The 20,182-nt window shown below is 39.0% G+C and overlaps 8 protein-coding genes across 8 annotated transcripts; 4 read left to right on the top strand and 4 right to left on the bottom strand.

Annotated features, from left to right (window-relative positions):
* Nucleotides 1–530: 530 nt before the first annotated feature.
* Nucleotides 531–1,447, top strand: BATDEDRAFT_26661 (uncharacterized protein; the record flags this gene model as incomplete). Its single annotated transcript, XM_006680665.1, has 5 exons — nucleotides 531–562; nucleotides 642–655; nucleotides 741–834; nucleotides 995–1,122; nucleotides 1,203–1,447. The coding sequence occupies 5 exons, from the start codon at nucleotides 531–533 to the stop codon at nucleotides 1,445–1,447; spliced, it is 513 nt and encodes a 170-aa protein (XP_006680728.1).
* A 116-nt stretch (nucleotides 1,448–1,563) lies between these two features.
* On the bottom strand, nucleotides 1,564–2,741 carry BATDEDRAFT_26660 (uncharacterized protein; the record flags this gene model as incomplete). Its single annotated transcript, XM_006680664.1, has 5 exons — nucleotides 1,564–1,632; nucleotides 1,724–1,822; nucleotides 2,443–2,548; nucleotides 2,620–2,675; nucleotides 2,736–2,741. The coding sequence occupies 5 exons, from the start codon at nucleotides 2,739–2,741 to the stop codon at nucleotides 1,564–1,566; spliced, it is 336 nt and encodes a 111-aa protein (XP_006680727.1).
* A 1,175-nt stretch (nucleotides 2,742–3,916) lies between these two features.
* Nucleotides 3,917–6,350, top strand: BATDEDRAFT_12969 (uncharacterized protein; the record flags this gene model as incomplete). Its single annotated transcript, XM_006680554.1, has 7 exons — nucleotides 3,917–4,150; nucleotides 4,226–4,799; nucleotides 4,891–5,081; nucleotides 5,192–5,491; nucleotides 5,563–5,707; nucleotides 5,785–5,947; nucleotides 6,020–6,350. The coding sequence occupies 7 exons, from the start codon at nucleotides 3,917–3,919 to the stop codon at nucleotides 6,348–6,350; spliced, it is 1,938 nt and encodes a 645-aa protein (XP_006680617.1).
* Nucleotides 6,351–6,594: 244 nt separating this feature from the next.
* On the top strand, nucleotides 6,595–7,906 carry BATDEDRAFT_17403 (proteasome core particle subunit beta 2). The gene is made up of 5 exons (XM_006680582.1): nucleotides 6,595–6,678; nucleotides 6,867–7,105; nucleotides 7,206–7,380; nucleotides 7,468–7,654; nucleotides 7,733–7,906. Exons 1-5 carry the CDS (start codon nucleotides 6,604–6,606, stop codon nucleotides 7,801–7,803), a joined length of 747 nt encoding a protein of 248 aa, XP_006680645.1. The 5' UTR covers nucleotides 6,595–6,603; the 3' UTR covers nucleotides 7,804–7,906.
* Nucleotides 7,907–8,025: 119 nt separating this feature from the next.
* On the bottom strand, nucleotides 8,026–8,888 carry BATDEDRAFT_26657 (uncharacterized protein; the record flags this gene model as incomplete). Its single annotated transcript, XM_006680663.1, has 4 exons — nucleotides 8,026–8,075; nucleotides 8,166–8,447; nucleotides 8,536–8,665; nucleotides 8,739–8,888. 4 exons carry the CDS (start codon nucleotides 8,886–8,888, stop codon nucleotides 8,026–8,028), a joined length of 612 nt encoding a protein of 203 aa, XP_006680726.1.
* Nucleotides 8,889–12,010: 3,122 nt separating this feature from the next.
* Nucleotides 12,011–12,577, bottom strand: BATDEDRAFT_90695 (uncharacterized protein; the record flags this gene model as incomplete). Its single annotated transcript, XM_006680818.1, has 1 exon — nucleotides 12,011–12,577. One exon carries the CDS (start codon nucleotides 12,575–12,577, stop codon nucleotides 12,011–12,013), a length of 567 nt encoding a protein of 188 aa, XP_006680881.1.
* Nucleotides 12,578–16,668: 4,091 nt separating this feature from the next.
* BATDEDRAFT_90484 (uncharacterized protein) lies at nucleotides 16,669–18,185 on the bottom strand. Its single transcript, XM_006680817.1, has 2 exons — nucleotides 17,992–18,185; nucleotides 16,669–17,907 (listed from the first exon to the last, which is right to left on the bottom strand). The coding sequence occupies exons 1-2, from the start codon at nucleotides 18,082–18,084 to the stop codon at nucleotides 16,768–16,770; spliced, it is 1,233 nt and encodes a 410-aa protein (XP_006680880.1). The 5' UTR covers nucleotides 18,085–18,185; the 3' UTR covers nucleotides 16,669–16,767.
* Nucleotides 18,186–18,718: 533 nt separating this feature from the next.
* On the top strand, nucleotides 18,719–20,148 carry BATDEDRAFT_35702 (uncharacterized protein). The gene is made up of 2 exons (XM_006680730.1): nucleotides 18,719–19,501; nucleotides 19,582–20,148. Exons 1-2 carry the CDS (start codon nucleotides 18,923–18,925, stop codon nucleotides 19,885–19,887), a joined length of 885 nt encoding a protein of 294 aa, XP_006680793.1. The 5' UTR covers nucleotides 18,719–18,922; the 3' UTR covers nucleotides 19,888–20,148.
* The last annotated feature ends 34 nt before the right edge of the window (nucleotides 20,149–20,182 follow it).

Here is a 20,182-nt window from a genome sequence, read left to right as displayed (position 1 = left end):
TCTTTGAAGCTGCTCAACTTGTTTTTTACTTTCCAATCAACTCGACACTTGCTTTATGAACTTTTTTAGCGGGTGAGCCCATTACTGCTACTGGTATCGAGTACATATTATTTGCAAGCCTTTACTGTTCTTTTGAGCATGTGCAGTCAGCACTCGGGGCTTTTCTTGACACATTGGAGTCGTCGAGTTCACTCTTGATTCAACGACTGTTGACTTTTAGTGAATATAAGCCATCATGTTGTTTTGTCTACTATATGATGCTTCACTACCAACATTCGATTTATTCTTCCGTGGTTGAATATTTATCAATTGTCTTGATCCAAAGCTAGAATATGCTTTGAATGTCCTACTTTGCTGCTATTCAACTCATGCATCATTTGTGCATATTTGACTGACACCTGCATTAAATCCGGTTTGGGAAATGATACAGCAAGTTTGGACGATCAAAGAGAGACGGTGCACGGCCGCTCTTTCTCTGTCAGCCTTTTTCATCAGCAAGTCTGGTCAATGGCAGTTTTAAAAAGATATCTATGCAGCCGAAATATGTGGATCCGAATGAATGGTATTTAAAGTTTTTTGAACGTGCTTGTCATGGATTTGGAATCTCTACTGACTCTGATTGGAACCTTGTAAACTGCTAGGCTGGCTGCCAATAGTGAGTTTATACTTTAAGCTTGGCTGGACGTATCTTTTGCAAAGCAAGCATATTCAGTACTAATCTGTATATTATTGTATGACAGCCCTTGATTTTTTCCACTACATCAACATGTTTTTTGGATCCGTGAGCGATTTCTGTACCCCTGCATCGTGTCCTATAATGCATGCTGGAGCAGCGTAAGTCGATTCAAGAATAATATATATCTGATATACTAGTGTTTTGAATATGCAATATGTTATTGTCCCATTCACATTCGATTTGGGATAATCTGCTATTTAATTCAAATCTTATCACTAATCAACCCAACTTTGTATTGAACATACCATGTATTAATAGATGCGAGTATACATGGGTGGATAGTCAAAAGCGTAGTGTGAAACTCGCAGCACCACAGTATATTGACTATGCAATGGCGTGGATTCAGAGTGTGCTGAATGATGAATCGGTTTTTCCTACTAAAGCAGGTAGTTCAAGCAACATAGTGATTGTTTATTCATATTCTAGATGGACTATTTTGAAATATTAACCCTACATGAGTTTTTAGATGTAGAGTTTCCCAAAGATTTTCGTGCAACAGTGCGACTTATCTTCAAGCAACTGTTCCGTGTCATGGCTCATATCTACCATGCACACTACGACACCATTTTGCATCTCTCATCAGAGGCTCATCTCAACACTCTGCTGGCACACTATATTTGCTTTGGACGGGACTTTGATTTGATTGACAAAAAGGACACGGCACCCATGGCAGATTATATTTTATTGCTCGAGGAAATGGGACGAATATAAACAATTGGCTTGGGCATGGCGGTAACTGAATTGATTACTAAAACTTCTTGCTGAACACAGAAACAATACCGTTTTTCATTTCAAATATATTGAGATATACTATGGATGTGGGTATTTTAACTAATAAGAGGAGTGGCTTCAGCATAAATCTCTCTGGCTGCAGTGACATCTTCACTCTGATCCTCCTGCATGGATCAGTAAAATATGTTAGTATAGTGAACACAATACGGATTAAAAATAAGGCTATTTACAGACAAAAGTGAGATTGACGATTACCTTGAAGGATTCTAGAGCACTAGCAAGAGCAGCGTAAGCAGCTACAAGGCGAGCTTTGGTATCTGGCAAGATCTGGGTAGTTTCATCAAGCACCTCACGCTGGATAGTCATGTGCCATCAATCATAGATCAAAACAGGAGTAAGCAACAAAGCAGCATAGAGTATTATGAAAATACTCGATACAACACGTTCAAGAATTACAATCGTATTCACGCAAAATGGACCACTAGGCAGTTTCGGGTATAATAAACAGCCAGTGTCATGACATGGTTGTTGTCAATGCACTGGTCAGCATCATGTCATGAACTGTTTGTGTTGATTGGCATGCAAACAACAATCACACTGCTAATACGTACAACCATTGTTGTTGAGTTAGATTACAAACGTATCTGTGATTAGGATACAGCAGAGATGAATGTGCAGAGTTTGATTGAAAACAGTTGAACCCAACATCTGGATTGCAATAAGTCTAGTGATTGTACAATATATGGCTATGCCAATAGACAATCTCAGTTTAAAACTAGTTTGATTGAGCATCACATGATGAGTGTTGTGTTTGGAAGGATCGAGAATGTTCATTAAAATAGTCAGTTTCTAGTAGAAATGAGCAACGAACATTAATCATTGTCCATTCCAAAGCAAAATAGATGATCACTACAAGATGAATAAAAATAGTCCATTTTATGTGAATACGACTGTGATGAGCAATTAGTTGATACCTGTTTTCGAACATCTGCATCGTGAGCACATTTGGCAATCAAACTTTCAATACGAGCATTTTGCTTTTCTGCTTCTTTCTGGTATGCAAGATACTCCTTGTGGGTTCTATTCCATTACAAAGCAATATAGAGTTAAAAAAATAGAACATGATGATAAATAGCAATGACAGTAATTACCTCTTGACAACACCAGATTTGATCTTGAGCTCGCGGAGAGTAATGATTGATTCAGACTACCGCAAGTTTAGAAATCTTAAAAAAACAGTATAAACTGGTGCAAGACATTGGCTTACCGTCATTGTGGTTTAATCAAAAATGTAGTTTAGATATTGAAAGAGTTGACAGGCTTAACGGCTGTGGAAAAGGTTGTTTCGTTGAATTTGGCCAAAACAAATTTGACCAAAAATCGATTCAGTTTATATTCTCACTAGCGGATCTGCAATTCTTGAAATACAGAATGACTGCAATCACTATTCCAGACTCGCTCCCATTAATTCCTACTCGAAATAGTAGAGTGCTTTTGCCTGGAATTGTGGTTCGTCTACAGATTGGTCGCAAAGATTCTACTCAATTACTTGACTCGCTGTATTCGAAATTCCATGCAAAGGAGATCCTTGTCATTGGTTGTGTGCCGTTGCTGAAGGAATTTAATAATAATAATACTGCTAGTTCCTCCAAGTCATTCTCTGGACAGGTACAGCCATTATACAATCATGAATGCTGTGTTTTCTTTAGTCTATCAAATCTAGTAGTTTATTTAACGACCAACAAATATATCGGCACTGTTGCATGAATTCTTTTTACTAACTTGAATAATGGTCATTGATACTTTGTGGTAGTCACAGACACATCGTGTATTTGATCCAGAAGGAACATCAGATACTTCAAACCAGATTATCCAGGGTGATTTGTTTGGATGGGGATGTGCTGCTCGCATTGTCGAGTTTTCAAATACTGGCTATCAGGAAAAACGGACTAGTAACATAAACTATTTGATCACCCTTGAAGGTCCGCCATTTTTGTATGCACTCGATTCTCTGTTTATTGATGGTTTGACAGTCATTGCACAACTGACATGGATCGCATACTTTGAAATTTTGACAGGGATTGCTCGATTCAAGATCAAAGAGATTACCCAGACACTGCCATTCTTGGTCGCGTCTGTTCAATTATTTACTGAACCAGGTTTGTGGATCTATGGCTTCAAACTTTTTATAGTGCTAGACAAGTGTGAGTTTAATATACGGGAACGTTGATTTTTCATGTTACTTTTAGAGGCTGGAAAAGATGATATGGAGTTGCATGCTCTTGTTTTGAGTCTTCGAAAGACTGGGAATGGTGAGTTTACAATTTTCATCAAAGCAACTAGGATATCGTTTATTGTTTTTATTTACACATCTATTCTCATTTAGATCTATCACAAGCACTCTCCCAGCTACAACTACCACCCACAGTACTTGCACAATTAAAAGACATGCTTCAATCTACACCACCGGGTCAGCTGGCAGATTTATTCACCTCTATGATTGATCTCACTTTAGACGAAAAGCTTGAAATTCTTGAGATGGTTGATTTAAAGCCACGTCTTACCAAAGTCATTTTGCTATTGAATCGTCAGCTGCAAGTTTTGAAAATATCTCAAAAACTACAATCCACAGTGCAAAACAGACTTGGTCAAAAACAACGCGAGTTTCTTTTACGAGAACAGGTACCAAGTTTTGTAAAATCAACCAATATACGGTATTATTTTCCAAAGTTTAATGACTGGCATTTCTATGTTTAGCTTGAAGCAATTAAAAAAGAACTGGGAGAAAACGATGATGGGAAGGATGCGGATGATGTAGTGGATTTAACTAAGCGAATTGCCGAGTCAAAGCTTCCAGAAGAACCCCTACGCGCTGCACAACGTGAGTTGAAACGGCTAAGTCGAATGAACCCCAATATGTCCGAATATCAGGTTATTCGCACGTACTTGGAGTGGATGGCAGAGCTACCCTGGTCACAGAAAACGCCAGACAATCTTGATATTTCTCATGCTCGTGGTATTTTGGATCATGATCACCATGGACTGGATAGAGTAAAACTAAGAGTGATTGAATATCTTGCTGTCAGAAAACTTAAGCAAGACTTACGAGGACCCATTCTCTGTTTAGTAGGTCCACCTGGCGTTGGTAAAACCAGTCTAGGAAAATCCATCGCGAATGCTCTTGGAAGAAAGTTTCATCGCATTTCACTGGGAGGTATACACGACGAAGCTGAGATTCGTGGACACCGACGTACATATCTCGGATCACTTCCAGGTCTTATTGTGCAGGGATTGCGACAATGTGGTGTAAATAACCCAGTTTTACTACTTGGTATGCGTGCTATCATTGGTTCGAGTGTTGCATTAAAATTGTGACTATAAACTCAATGCTTGTCATTCTTGTTATCAATACAAATATATAGATGAGATTGATAAGCTTGGTCATGACTATCGTGGCGATCCATCCTCGGCATTGTTGGAGGTTCTTGATCCAGAGCAAAACTCGACATTTACAGATCATTATCTGGGTGTCCCATTCAATCTTTCAAATGTATTATTTATAGCTACAGCAAACGATATGGACACCATTCCTGCGCCGCTTCTGGATCGAATGGTGAGGCATTGTATTTCAATTCAAGAGATACAGTAGTTTGAAATTTTGTATTAAAGACTTGCGCTAATCCATTCTATTTTGCCAAATTGTGTTGATCATCACTATGATAGGAAGTGGTACAGATTTCAGGATACACAGTTGATGAAAAATTGAGCATTGCCCGACAGTATCTTCTTCCAAAGCAGATTCATGCACACGGACTTGCAGAAGATCATGTTAAAATCAATGACACTTTGCTACTTAAAATTGCTACAGGATATACACGCGAGGCAGGAGTGCGACATCTTGAGCGAGAGATTGCTGCCGTGTGCCGATCCCTTGCTGTCGAATATTCCATTCTTAAAGAAACTGGTCGCGAAGCTGTATTCAATGGAATAATGGCTGCTGAAAAGCTCGAGTCTATTTTGGGTGTAAGTGTAATGGAGATACTTGAAACTGCTTTATAAGCAAAGGGTATGCTGAGCAAGATTATATATTGTAGGTTGAACGGTTTGACGATGAGGTGTCGGAACGTACAGGGGTTCCAGGAATTGTGACTGGGCTTGCATGGACATCCACAGGATCTGGAGGGTTATTGTTTATTGAATCTACATGCACACCAGGATCTGGAAAATTACATCTTACTGGTAAGTTGTTGATGAGGCAACAGTTTTGACTAAAATGTATATTTACAATTACACCTGAATAACGGATTGGTTTATAGGGAAATTGGGGGATGTGATCAAAGAGTCGGCACAAATTGGGGTTACATGGGTCAGAGCGAATGCAGATGCATTAGGAATCCACGGCACACACAAGAATCTCTTTGAAGACACGGACATTCATGTGCATTTTCCAAGTGGAGCAATTTCTAAAGATGGGCCAAGGTAAGCCAAGCATAAATGGATGGATTGTCCGAGTGGATTTCAGAGATTGATTTTTATTTATATCCGTTCAAGTGCTGGAGTGTCGATCGTCACGTCACTCGTGTCACTGTTGACTAAATCTGTAGTACGCAATCATACAGCCATGACAGGAGAGATAACATTGAGAGGACAAGTACTGCCAGTAGGAGGGATCAAGGAGAAAATATTAGCAGCACACCGAGGAGGGATCAAGCAAGTGATTGTACCATATCGCAACCAAAAGGACGTTATTTCAGACATTCCAGACCGAGTTAAACGAGAAATGCAGTTTGTGTATGCCAAGAGTATTTGGGATGTGCTCGGAGCAGCATTTCCTGAGCAAGTTCAATATGAGCAACAGAGAATTGCCGAGGCCAAACTTTGAATAAATTCGTCGATTTAAAGTTTCGTTTTGTTCAGCTTTTATTACTGTTGGTTATCATGGTCTTGACTCAGCAACTTCCCAAAGGCGGTTTTAGTTTCGAGAATACTGCGAGGTATTTCTATGGTTACTGCTGGGAGTAGAATCCTGTTTTTCTTTTCTACCCTGGCAACTGCAGCTTGCTGTCCTGTCACTCGCATAGTCCTGACTATGTTTAATGAATTGTATGGGATTTTATATCTAATATAGAAATGCGATGCTCCAGTCCAAGGGTGTCAAGATGCCCAAAGCAACCAGCACTGGCACCACTATCGTCGGTGTTGTATACAAAGTAAGGTTTATACTCTTTGCTATCCTTGGTCTTGTAGTCGAGTATGTGCAGACTCGTTTCTTGAAAACTGGTCTGCAAATACTTTAGATCTGGCTTACTGCAGAAAGCTTCAATACTGCCAGCCATTTGATACACTTGAACTGTCCAGTCGATGCTAATGATTTTTGAATACGAATGGTTTATTGCAGGATGGGATCGTTTTAGGTGCCGATACTCGTGCTACTGCTGGTCCAATTGTTGCCGACAAAAACTGTGAAAAGATTCATTATCTGGCTCCCAATATGTACTGTTGTGGTGCTGGAACTGCTGCAGACACTGAATTCACTACTGCGTTGATTTCCTCTAAACTTGAGTTGCACAGTCTACAGACTGGTCGTGAGCCTCGCGTTGTCACTGCCATGACCATGTTGAAGCAAATGCTCTTCAAGTTAGTGTATTAGATTTAATGTCTATTTTTGGTTTCAATCTTATAAGCCTATTGTTTAAATATTGCTGTATTAATGCTGTTTAAAATCAATTTCCATCAGATATCAAGGCCATATTGGAGCTGCTTTGGTTCTTGGTGGATATGATGTCAATGGACCACAATTATACACAATTGCACCCCATGGAAGTACCGACAAATTGCCTTTTGTTACTATGGGTAGTGGTTCGCTTGCTGCTATGGCTGTGTTTGAAGCTGGCTGGCGTGCAAACATGAATGTATGTAGTGGTCACTCTTTAAATTGAACGTAATATGTGATTCAAGCTGTTTCAACCAATTAAAATACATACATTGATTTATTTTAGCGAGAAGAAGCCGTTCAAATCGTGTGTGACGCTATTGAAGCTGGTATTTTCAACGATCTTGGATCTGGTAGCAACGTGGATGTCACTGTCATTACCAAAGGCAGTGTCGATTACATGAGAAACTACCGCAGACCCAATGATCGTGGAGTTAAAGAACAGAGCTACAAGGTTCGCCCTGGAACGACTGGTATGTTGCTGATTTCGTACTTGATAAACTGTAGTTTAAATTGTAAACTATAAATTCTCAACATATTTTCTATTTTAGCTACTCTTACTAGTTCAGTGCGCCATTTTGTTGATGTGATTGAGGGCGATGCCATGGATATCACCGCTTGATTTTGCAAATACTGGGATACTTGGCTACATCTATCTTGTGTAGTGCTTTGATTTTTTTAAAATACTCAAGAAATGGATATCAATCCAACTTTATTACTTTTTTAAACTGAGAGCTTGTGTTAATGACATGTTTAGATGATTAATCCGTTTCAAGTCAGATTATGGAATGTTGAAATAGCCGAGATCCTTGCTGACATGCACTCAATGATATGTATTTCATAATTAACGACCTTTCAAGGCATTCGCATCCTCAAGCCAAGCAGCTGTCAGTGCTGTATTCAATTATCAAAATCAGTTTACGATAGTTTTGAATCACAGCGAAATAAATCAAGCCATTAACAAGATATGGATTACAAACACACCATCTAAAACCTGTCGTGTTGAATCAGCATGATCGACGACTTGGTCTGGTTTGTGCAAACTATCAACTCGGATCTTGTCGACATCCATTCTCGTCACACTATTAGATTGAGATTCGACTCCCACATGTGCAGTTGAAGAAACCATAGCGGCTTGTTTCCGTTGTGCCTTTTCATACAAGTAGTCGAGTGTATGAAGAGCTGGTTTAGAACTGCTCACCACATCAATAGGCGGAGTAGCAAACCATTTCAATTGATTATCACCAGACTTGTCAAATGCATTGACTGGTGATTGGGTTTAAAGTGACAGTTATACAATGAGCATATAATCTAGAATAACATCTGATGACAATGATATTCATTAGATGCTTACCAATAGGACTTGGAACAGGCTCGATACCGACTTGTGGATAAGGAATGAAATACGATGGTCGAGTAGATTGTACAGCTTGCACTGGAACTGGCGTCTGTGTTTGACCTGGTATTTGATCTAATGTCTGCATCTAACTCTACATTATTAGTGGATGCATTCAGTGTGTAGACTTCAACTCGGTTCGCATTCATATTTATACTCACTCGTGCAGCTGAATGAATAGATATTGGAGTCATTGTTGCTTGTTGCTGTGTATTAGAAATCATTTGCTGAATGCTATCCATCGACAACTGTTGTTGTGGAGTGACTGGTGACACAAATGCCGACATAGTTGTTGGTTGCTGTCCATCCATTGTTTGACAAATTTAGTTGAAATTACTGTTTTTATGGTTTAAATGTTGCCAGAATCAAGTCGAAATCATTGCGAATTCAGTATTATTGCTCAACCATTTCCATTGGCTGCAAGACTCATGTCAACTGGTGCAATCGCTACTATCCAAAGTCATGTTGATCTCGCACAACACAGCTATCTCGTTTGCAAACATCAGTTTATTCATCTGGAAAAAATTCAGACATTCAATCATTCCTGTTTACTATCGCGCTCAATCAGTTCACAGTGTGGAAGTACTTGCTTCCAAATTCGACTCGATCCCAACAGACTCGACAATCCTACAATAATCAAGTGACTGCCATAAACCATTAGACTAGACACCACATTGTCTAGTTTACAAGGACAGTGACATGCAATCCTTACTGTTTAGCCCGAGTGATGGCTACATTGATCCGGCGCGGTTCTTCAATAAACCCTTTGGATTTGGTCCGTACAGTGGATAGAATAATGACTGGCTTTTCTGCGCCTTGATATGCATCTACAGTAGACACCTGTACTAGACGTAGCATATTTGACTCTGCATGTTCACCAAGAAGCTTGCAAATCAAATGTTCCTGTGCTTTATCTAGTAAAACCAATCATGATATAATCAACAAGCTTGTCCAACACTGGCATTTTAAAAAAATAGTCCAACCCCTTACAAAGCGTAATAATTCCAATATCGCTTGCAGGAATGTTAAGCAACACGAGTTGAGACGCTAGATCGCATATATGGTGTGCTTCAACGGGGTTACAAAAACTACCTCCAAATGCAGTTTGTTCTTTTCCGTCTGGGACGTTTAAAAATCCGGAATGTGGAAACCCTTCAATAAGTGCTGTCCGATCAGATTCAGCCACGCCATGACTCAACTTGCCATCATAAAATAAACTATTCGAAATATTTGCAATCTGTGGATGACACTGATTATTCAAGGTTCAAATCAATCAATTTAGTCGGCAAAATGACTGTTACAATTGTATACTTTTGACTGGTATTATACATACTCGATACTGAGTTCGCAACATAATAGGATGTACACCACATTCAGCTAGCCGTTCAAACAACGTCCACTCAATTCCATGTGCATCTGGAATTGATGGATCTATAGCTGTCTGAACAGTTGGCGGTAGCTGTTTTGGATCCCCCACTAAAAGCGCTCGCTGAGAACTGAATCGACACAGCGGTAAAAGACTCATGGGTTCAGTCATTTGACTGCATTCGTCAAGAATAACAATTGGACAGCTAAAGTCGTCCAGAATCTCAAAGTTGGTCGCTAGGCATGTGACACCTGCGTAGATACAGTTTATGGTGAATCAATCGTGTTGGGTTTGTATTTTACAGTCGACAGTATGATTTTCATACCAACAACAACCGAATTCAAATATGCTTTTCATACCAATAACAAACGAGTTCGAAATAGTTTCCTTGTAAGCACTGGCTCGAAATAGTCCCAGAGTACGCTGTATATCTAGTTTGAAAATGCATCAAGTTCCAGTAGTTGGAAATGCAAATCAATGGATACTAAATATGCATACCTTTTCGATCGGTGTCTGTCAGCATAGTGTCCTTGAGCATCAGCTGCAACTCTTTGACATCTGGAAATCAAAATACAAACACGTCATTTGATGTGTTCAACTTTAAATAACAGATAAACACTACTTGCCATGACTAGCATTTTTCCCTCTCATTGTGTAGGGTAGCAATGGTTTAGCAATTTTACGCAGACTTCCTACTCGGGAAAACTGCGTAAACCCAAGTTTCATCAGATTGAGAAGGATCAAGTCTACTGCAACTAATCGTTCAATTCAAACCAAAAATGCCATGAGTCGACAATGCAAGATCAACACCATCAAAATGGCCATGTGTGCAACTAACCCTGGTAACTGGGTTTACATACCATTTGTCATTGATGAAATGACTACACGAGCACCATTGCCGTTACAAAATAGGTTGTTTTCTTTTACCTGGTATAAAAACAGGACGATAACACCAACTAAAAAGCTTTTTCCAGCCCCAAATACCTACGACATATAACCCATTTTGTAATATACAGTTATAAACACTGCGTAACATTCAAACCATCACACCAAAATACGACAGCTGTTAAACCTACGCCATGAACAAGTGTTATGGGACTATCTTGGTTTCCAGCAATGGATTGTGCAAATGTTTGTAATACACGAGTCTGATCATTGTTCAAACGGTACTGGTTGATTATTTTAGTTAGGAGTTGGTTGTATAATACTTGATATCCAGGTACAAGTAAATCGCGTTGCTTAAGCGATGGTGATTTGAATCTGCCATTTTCGATTTGGGTCATTTGCGTACTACTTGAGCTGGTACCGGGATTTGTCGGTACAGGAGACGCAACAAAACTTATGAGTGGACAGCTATGCAAAGACTCTTTTAGGTTAACAAGAACCGGAAGCTCAGAACTGGCACTGATTGCACGGATAGCATAGCATTTCCCGTTTAGTGGCGGTTTTAAAATGGTATCTTGAACTATCCGATCGTCTCGAGATGACATGGGTGTCAACTATCACAGAATGTCAAGACCCAGTTGTTGATAGTGTGTCATGTTTTAAAAAATTGATAGTTTACCTCGATTTCACCATTAGCTGATGGTCTATAGAAATAACTGCGCAGTACACATGCATGATCAAAATTGGAATTTGAAGATACAACCCAAATATCATCTATAACAAGTCCAGAATGTGAGCATATGATCATGGTACACAGTTGATGTGTCAAAGTCAATGTGCAGTTGCCAAGTCATAAACTAGACATGTACCTCGAGAATAGGCAGATGAATGTTCTTTGTTGGAGACTAGCAAAATATAGTTATTTTTTCGCATGTTTAATGATGGTTGAAAATGGAATGCTCTTTGGTCTCGTATTTCGAATGGTCTAGAGTTTAATTGAGTTGTGTATTAGTCTACACACGAGATTGAGTAGCACGGACATGGTGTAAATTTAAGCTTTCCAATAGTATAAACTCAACTTGATCGTCACGTTAAGATAGCAAGTAGTATGAATGAAGAATCGGATGATACCATTTCTAAACTATCTTGGACTGCTTCATTTTCAAATAAAATTCCCCCTTTTTATTCATTTTCCTCAATCATCAAGGTGCAAAGTGATGTACGGCAATTCACTTTTAAAGTCAGTCTGTTTGCAATCAAGAAATCCATTCCAAGTACATTCACGTCTGCAAAGTGTTTGTCTCGAGGTGACAAATAGCATCTAATAACTTCTTTTGAATGAACCATGACCTGCAACTGCTGAGGTAAATGACTTTCTGGGTTTCCAATCAATGCTTCCATGGCCTTTCCTGACAGGTACGAGGCTGGAGAGCCAGTATCGATGAGAAATATAACATTAATGGCTTGTGAGGTTATTGCAGGTCTGCGACAAACGGCGTTTATCATGAGACGATTGTTGAGTCCATATATTTCTCCATTGGCTGGGAAAGAAGCTGGAAATGTGGCTGCTGGGGACAAGTACTTTACTCCGAGTACTTCTGCAACAACCAACAGCTCCTCAGCAGTGATGTCCGTCAGTAGCATGTCTTGCAAAGAAGGTTTGATGTATCCAGGTGGATCATGGATTGAACAAGTGCTGCTTTCACTTGTTGTAGGTGAGGGTTTCAACACCTTTGCTTGATTTTCCATTTTTAGAAAAGAAATATTGTCGAATTTTTCTCATTATTTCTAGTCTCGGAGCGCTCATTTGGTTCCTTCTAATCAACTTGATGGTCAGCCGTACATAACTACAGCAAGTTCACTTCCACTCGCTTCTGTCTCTGTTGTTGATGAGTTTCAACAAGCTGTGATAATCAAAAAATCCAATCTGCTCTTGTCATTGAACACCGCTCAGTTCAAAATATAAAAGAATATGGCCGTCTTTGACAAGAAAAGACCTTTAAGAATGACTGTCGCGTCTCTGATCTTGGAGTGTCGGGAAGCACTGGTTGTATTGGTCTCAACCCCACAATCTCTAATTTTACAATCAATCTCAATCCAAACAAACAGGGTTTTTGAAGATTAGCATTTCTAATGGCTCACGAGCTTGATATCGCTAGTGTCAGGAATGGCGGATGCTTTCGTTGTTGAATTTCTTGGATGCCATTGTTGGTTGTCAAGATTTGTCATTCTGCATGTTCCTATTTTGCTGCTATTCTATTGGATACTCTGGAACTGGCGTCTGTGTTTGACCTGGTATTTGATCTAATGTCTGCATCTAACTCTACATTATTAGTGGATGCATTCAATGTGTAGACTTCAACTCGGTTCGCATTCATATTTATACTCACTCGTGCAGCTGAATGAATAGATATTGGAGTCATTGTTGCTTGTTGCTGTGTATTAGAAATCATTTGCTGAATGCTATCCATCGACAACTGTTGTTGTGGAGTGACTGGTGACACAAATGCCGACATAGTTGTTGGTTGCTGTCCATCCATTGTTTGACAAATTTAGTTGAGATTACTGTTTTTATGGTTTAAATGTTGCCAGAATCAAGTCGAAATCATTGCGAATTCAGTATTATTGCTCAACCATTCCATTGGCTGCAAGACTCATGTCAACTGGTGCAATCGCTACTATCCAAAGTCATGTTGATCTCGCACAACACAGCTATCTCATTTGCAAACATCAGTTTATTCATCTGGAAAAAATTCAGACATTCAATCATTCCTGTTTACTATCGCGCTCAATCAGTTCACAGTGTGGAAGTACTTGCTTCCAAATTCGACTCGATCCCAACAGACTCGACAATCCTACAATAATCAAGTGACTGCCATAAACCATTAGACTAGACACCACATTGTCTAGTTTACAAGGACAGTGACATGCAATCCTTACTGTTTAGCCCGAGTGATGGCTACATTGATCCGGCGCGGTTCTTCAATAAACCCTTTGGATTTGGTCCGTACAGTGGATAGAATAATGACTGGCTTTTCTGCGCCTTGATATGCATCTACAGTAGACACCTGTACTAGACGTAGCATATTTGACTCTGCATGTTCACCAAGAAGCTTGCAAATCAAATGTTCCTGTGCTTTATCTAGTAAAACCAATCATGATATAATCAACAAGCTTGTCCAACACTGGCATTTTAAAAAAATAGTCCAACCCCTTACAAAGCGTAATAATTCCAATATCGCTTGCAGGAATGTTAAGCAACACGAGTTGAGACGCTAGATCGCATATATGGTGTGCTTCAACGGGGTTACAAAAACTACCTCCAAATGCAGTTTGTTCTTTTCCGTCTGGGACGTTTAAAAATCCGGAATGTGGAAACCCTTCAATAAGTGCTGTCCGATCAGATTCAGCCACGCCATGACTCAACTTGCCATCATAAAATAAACTATTCGAAATATTTGCAATCTGTGGATGACACTGATTATTCAAGGTTCAAATCAATCAATTTAGTTGGCAAAATGACTGTTACAATTGTATACTTTTGACTGGTATTATACATACTCGATACTGAGTTCGCAACATAATAGGATGTACACCACATTCAGCTAGCCGTTCAAACAACGTCCACTCAATTCCATGTGCATCTGCAATTGATGGATCTATAGTTGTCTGAACAGTTGGCGGTAGCTGTTTTGGATCCCCCACTAAAAGCGCTCGCTGAGAACTGAATCGACACAGCGGTAAAAGACTCATGGGTTCAGTCATTTGACTGCATTCGTCAAGAATAACAATTGGACAGCTAAAGTCGTCCAGAATCTCAAAGTTGGTCGCTAGGCATGTGACACCTGCGTAGATACAGTTTATGGTGAATCAATCGTGTTGGGTTTGTATTTTACAGTCGACAGTATGATTTTCATACCAACAACAACCGAATTCAAATATGCTTTTCATACCAATAACAAACGAGTTCGAAATAGTTTCCTTGTAAGCACTGGCTCGAAATAGTCCCAGAGTACGCTGTATATCTAGTTTGAAAATGCATCAAGTTCCAGTAGTTGGAAATGCAAATCAATGGATACTAAATATGCATACCTTTTCGATCGGTGTCTGTCAGCATAGTGTCCTTGAGCATCAGCTGCAACTCTTTGACATCTGGAAATCAAAATACAAACACGTCATTTGATGTGTTCAACTTTAAATAACAGATAAACACTACTTGCCATGACTAGCATTTTTCCCTCTCATTGTGTAGGGTAGCAATGGTTTAGCAATTTTACGCAGACTTCCTACTCGGGAAAACTGCGTAAACCCAAGTTTCATCAGATTGAGAAGGATCAAGTCTACTGCAACTAATCGTTCAATTCAAACCAAAAATGCCATGAGTCGACAATGCAAGATCAACACCATCAAAATGGCCATGTGTGCAACTAACCCTGGTAACTGGGTTTACATACCATTTGTCATTGAAGAAATGACTACACGAGCACCATTGCCGTTACAAAATAGGTTGTTTTCTTTTACCTGGTATAAAAACAGGACGATAACACCAACTAAAAAGCTTTTTCCAGCCCCAAATACCTACGACATATAACCCATTTTGTAATATACAGTTATAAACACTGCGTAACATTTAAATCATCACACCAAATACGACAGCTGTTAAACCTACGCCATGAACAAGTGTTATGGGACTATCTTGGTTTCCAGCAATGGATTGTGCAAATGTTTGTAATACACGAGTCTGATCATTGTTCAAACGGTACTGGTTGATTATTTTAGTTAGGAGTTGGTTGTATAATACTTGATATCCAGGTACAAGTAAATCGCGTTGCTTAAGCGATGGTGATTTGAATCTGCCATTTTCGATTTGGGTCATTTGCGTACTACTTGAGCTGGTACCGGGATTTGTCGGTACAGGAGACGCAACAAAACTTATGAGTGGACAGCTATGCAAAGACTCTTTTAGGTTAACAAGAACCGGAAGCTCAGAACTGGCACTGATTGCACGGATAGCATAGCATTTCCCGTTTAGTGGCGGTTTTAAAATGGTATCTTGAACTATCCGATCGTCTCGAGATGACATGGGTGTCAACTATCACAGAATGTCAAGACCCAGTTGTTGATAGTGTGTCATGTTTTAAAAAATTGATAGTTTACCTCGATTTCACCATTAGCTGATGGTCCATAGAAATAACTGCGCAGTACACATGCATGATCAAAATTGGAATTTGAAGATACAACCCAAATATCATCTATAACAAGTCCAGAATGTGAGCATATGATCACGGCACACAGTTGATGTGTCAAAGTCAATGTGTAGTTGTACAAGTCATAAACTAGACATGTACCTCGAGAATAGGCAGATGAATGTTCTTTGTTGGAGACTAGCAAAATATAGTTATTTTTTCGCATGTTTAATAATGGTTGAAAATGGAATGCTCTTTGGTCTCGTATTTCGAATGGTCTAGAGTTTAATTGTAAGTTGTGTATTAGTCTACACACGAGATTGAGTAGCACGGACATGGTGTAAATTTAAGCTTTCCAATAGTATAAACTCAACTTGATCGTCACGTTAAGATAGCAAGCAATACCGCGACTGCGATAGTACTTATCATTCATATGTTCCGAAATACCACCAAGATTGATTTGATTATATTTGACAGCAACAGTTTGCAATGACACTTGAAGGTGATCAACAATAAGATTCGACAAGGCGTGGCGGTATGCAGTTTTGTTTTTCTTTAAAATAGCAAATACCAATTAGCAGTCAAGCTATCCATTACAAACTAATCAAGATGATCAAAACTCACGAATCGAAGAGGCATCTGCATTTTTCTGAAAAGCTTTAAATCCATTAAATTCATTCTTTCTTTGATGACATCATAAAAAAGTTGGTTAGATAGTGAAAGTGTTGAAATAAATTTCAAAAGTAAACGCAGCTATGGAGTATGTGTACAAGTACCATTTACACTAGGAAAATAGAGTTGAGATGCAGTCTGAGTAGATTTAGAAACATCATAAGATGTCGATATTTGTGATGATGCAAGGTTTTTTGTTGTGGCCGAGTGTCCAAAAAGAGAGTTAGGCGCTATTAATGGCGATTGGGAAAATGACTCGAGATTTTCCAGCGAGTCAAGTGCAGAATGGTTTTGTTCAAACTTGTTTTTTTTAACTTGATGGACAAGTTCAATATCTGTATCAGATTTGTGAAGATAATCTGTATCAAACGTAGATGGATTACTGGAAAGTGAACGCTTTGGATAAAGCGGTTGATATGCAATTGAATGATCATCAGGATCAGCAGAATCTCCAAACATATCCATTAACTCAGTCGTGGATCGCTGTTTTATGTCTGAGCCATTTGGTAGAGTTGATGTATATATAGATTCTATTGAATCTGTGCCATCAAATGTATGAGTATTTCCGGAATGCAATTCATCAACAGATATCTGAACTTGTCGAGTCAATGTATCGAGTTTATCAGGTGAATCTATATGTTCCATAGATTCAGGAAGTTGATAGTGATCAACATCTTCTGGTTCGCAAAACATATCCCAGATAGATTTCTTAGACTTTGGTGGACAGTGTATTTGATCCAGACTAGATTTTGAATTTGAATGCAACAGATTCAATGCATGTGAGCCATTTCTGTTTGTATTTTCTGCTGCAGTTGGGTAGGATGGATTGGAAACATGATTTGTATGTGCAGTGAAGGATGGTAAGCAATGCATATGAGATTGATTTTTCACAGGTTGCTCAAAATGATGAGCAGGTTTTGAATGTGGAGGAGATACTGGCCGCAGTTGGACTAATGGTTGGCTAGACCTTTTAGCCTTTAGTCCTATTCTTCGCTGCTGAGGTAAAGATCGCTGTTGGGGTAAAGATCGTTGTTGAGGTAGAGATCGTTGAGGATTGGATGGAACAGCAGCAGCAGCAGTGACATTTTTGGATGTAGTGACGCAAGATTCTACTGTAACCAAATACCTATCTAATTCTAGCTCAGATCCTACATCAATGCGCTCGGATGGTTTGACAAATGAAGAGTCGATTTTGGATCTGTTTTCATCGTATAACTCAATCTGATGAGAGTTAGTGCATTGAAACTAAAACAGTCTTTATCTCAGACCATCAACTGTAGTTGAATTATACTAACACAATCTTACCCTATGTCTGTCGTTGTGATATTTTAAAAAGCCTTCATGCCAACTTTTAGTTTTTTTATTCCTATATAGCTGCAAACAATAGAATATAGTCATTTAAATTGGATAGAGTGGTTGATAGAAACGTATCACAAACTCAGTATACATACAAGCGCACAATACAGTACAGTGAATTCAACCACTGACATGTGTTCTAATCCGACTATTACAATCGTATTCACGTAAAATAAAATGTCAAGAGCTGAACGAATCTTCACATTAGTTTCACCAGCTCACACCTGATCAATCTTCAACTCTCATTCAAACATTGAGTAATTGATATGGAAACAGTCGTTGCATGTTTGAAATACGCAATCTGTTTTCTTGAATTAGAGCGTAAACGCATAGGTAAAGATTGAGAACAGCTCATTTCGATATCTGAATTGCAATGAATGGGTTTGGTTTTAGACTTGTAGAATGCATGGTTATGTCAGAGTCATTTAGTTTGAAACCGCTGTGGATATCGTATGATGGTCGTTGTGTTGATTGAATTAAAAATGCCAATTACTAGTAGAAAAAACAGCGAATATTCAACGTTTATTTCCAAAACGATGACTACAGAAAAGTATTTCATTTTACATGAATATGGCTGATTGCATTTACTATCATGTCCTTCCAGATAGAATTCTAGTCACGATCATTGGTTTTTTGCTTGATACATTTTGAAATAACCTGGCAAACCCTTGAGTATCAACCTGCACGTTGTTGACTGATTGGCTCCAAGTAACAGCAGGTTATTTTGCATTACTGCAATCGTTGATTCTTCTGTCTGATTCTCAACATCTTAAACTATTTAAACCTGCTACATTTATTTTTATTTCATCACATCTGCTCAGTTTAATCTGCATTCACTTAATCTTTTGTACTGTACTAGAGTATCCATTCATTGGGCATCATGTCATTCATATCTTCTCGGCCTACTTTGAATCGCTGTAATAACAAGCTCTTTACTAGACTTCCTTCTCTTCTATTACTTTTCGTTCTGGTTGCATACTGCATTGCAAGTGTAGCTGCAAATGCCGATGAATCCTTGAATAGCCTGGATTTTTCTACTAGTATGGATGATGGTTATGTCTCTGCTGACCAACCATTCGATTCTGCCGAGGAAGCAGATGAGGAGCCGGACAACGAAGACAAGGAATTCTACTACACCATGTTGAATGGTGCTGCTGGCTGGGCTAAAGCGAATCTATGGTGGACACTACCGACTATGTCTGCTTTGTTAACCTTGAATTTCCTATTTATGAGCCATTCGGTGGGAGTTGTCCTTGGAGAAGAGCATGTCGTTGTTAGGGCCATCAAACTGGATAAGCCTGCTGATGCTGTTTGGAAACTAATTACAACACAAGACCAATATCCCAGTTGGAGAAGGTCGGTTTACGCTGCAACATTTGTCAAGCTCAAGGATATGGAGAACAAGGTTTTGATGGAGAAGACGCTGACTGGGTCTACTTTTTATCAAATAACTGAGCAGGTGAGTTGGAATCTGTCATAATTCTGTTAGAATTGGATCAACTACTTATTGTCATGACTTTTAACTGAATTTCATTTTAGAAACGGAATCAACTTTGGGTTCGTAGTATTCATACACCTTCAGAAACCGATCACTCATGGCTCAAGGGTGGATATTGGTTTGCTGGGAAATGGACGTTTGAGTTGGCTCCTCCTGTCAAGGGAGAAAAGGGTTGCATTCTTTACTTGACAAAGCAAGGCATTGTCAAAGTTCCTGCCGTGGCATTCATCTGGTCCATCTATGGCTTTGATTCTGATGTTCACTCATATTTAAAGGATCTTGCAAAAGCTCTCGACCAAAAGAAACTGGACATTGTGCGTCCTACCAATGGCAAATTTCCATTCTAATAATGAATCATATTCTTGACCTTTGTCAGCTATATTGTCCAGTGCAAGTCGTGATTACATTCATAACAATAGCAAGTGTGATTGAAGCATGTTTCCATGACAATCACCCAATCTTTAAACAAGAGTTGAACAAGTGATTTTACTAAAACGAATGTGAATATTTAATTTTCTATAAAAAAAATCGAATGAATTCCATGAGTGTTGAACCCATTTTTCAATGAATTTGCAAGCGCCAATCATTTCACAAGATGGCTGTTTATTATACGACGACACCCTTATTTTTGTAAATGGTTGA

Source organism: Batrachochytrium dendrobatidis (assembly GCF_000203795.2).
Source record: "Batrachochytrium dendrobatidis JAM81 unplaced genomic scaffold BATDEscaffold_10, whole genome shotgun sequence".
In the NCBI taxonomy this organism is placed as follows: domain Eukaryota; kingdom Fungi; phylum Chytridiomycota; class Chytridiomycetes; order Rhizophydiales; genus Batrachochytrium; species Batrachochytrium dendrobatidis.
Note: the sequence above shows the minus strand (reverse complement) of the source record. Positions and strands in the feature narration are given on the sequence as shown.

What these genes read in the sequence shown, in the direction of transcription:
- BATDEDRAFT_17403 (XM_006680582.1), top strand. Translation starts at nt 6,604, where the DNA reads ATGCTCCAGTCCAAGGGTGTCAAGATGCCCAAAGCAACCAGCACTGGC. An exon ending in TTGAAGCAAATGCTCTTCAA is followed by an intron (nt 7,106 to 7,205) that starts GTTAGTGTATTA and finishes AATTTCCATCAG; the next exon opens with ATATCAAGGCCATATTGGAG. An exon ending in GGTTCGCCCTGGAACGACTG is followed by an intron (nt 7,655 to 7,732) that starts GTATGTTGCTGA and finishes TTTCTATTTTAG; the next exon opens with CTACTCTTACTAGTTCAGTG.
- BATDEDRAFT_35702 (XM_006680730.1), top strand. Translation starts at nt 18,923, where the DNA reads ATGTCATTCATATCTTCTCGGCCTACTTTGAATCGCTGTAATAACAAG. An exon ending in TTTATCAAATAACTGAGCAG is followed by an intron (nt 19,502 to 19,581) that starts GTGAGTTGGAAT and finishes ATTTCATTTTAG; the next exon opens with AAACGGAATCAACTTTGGGT.
- BATDEDRAFT_90484 (XM_006680817.1), bottom strand. Translation starts at nt 18,084, where the DNA reads ATGACTATATTCTATTGTTTGCAGCTATATAGGAATAAAAAAACTAAA. An exon ending in ATCACAACGACAGACATAGG is followed by an intron (nt 17,908 to 17,991) that starts GTAAGATTGTGT and finishes AACTCTCATCAG; the next exon opens with ATTGAGTTATACGATGAAAA.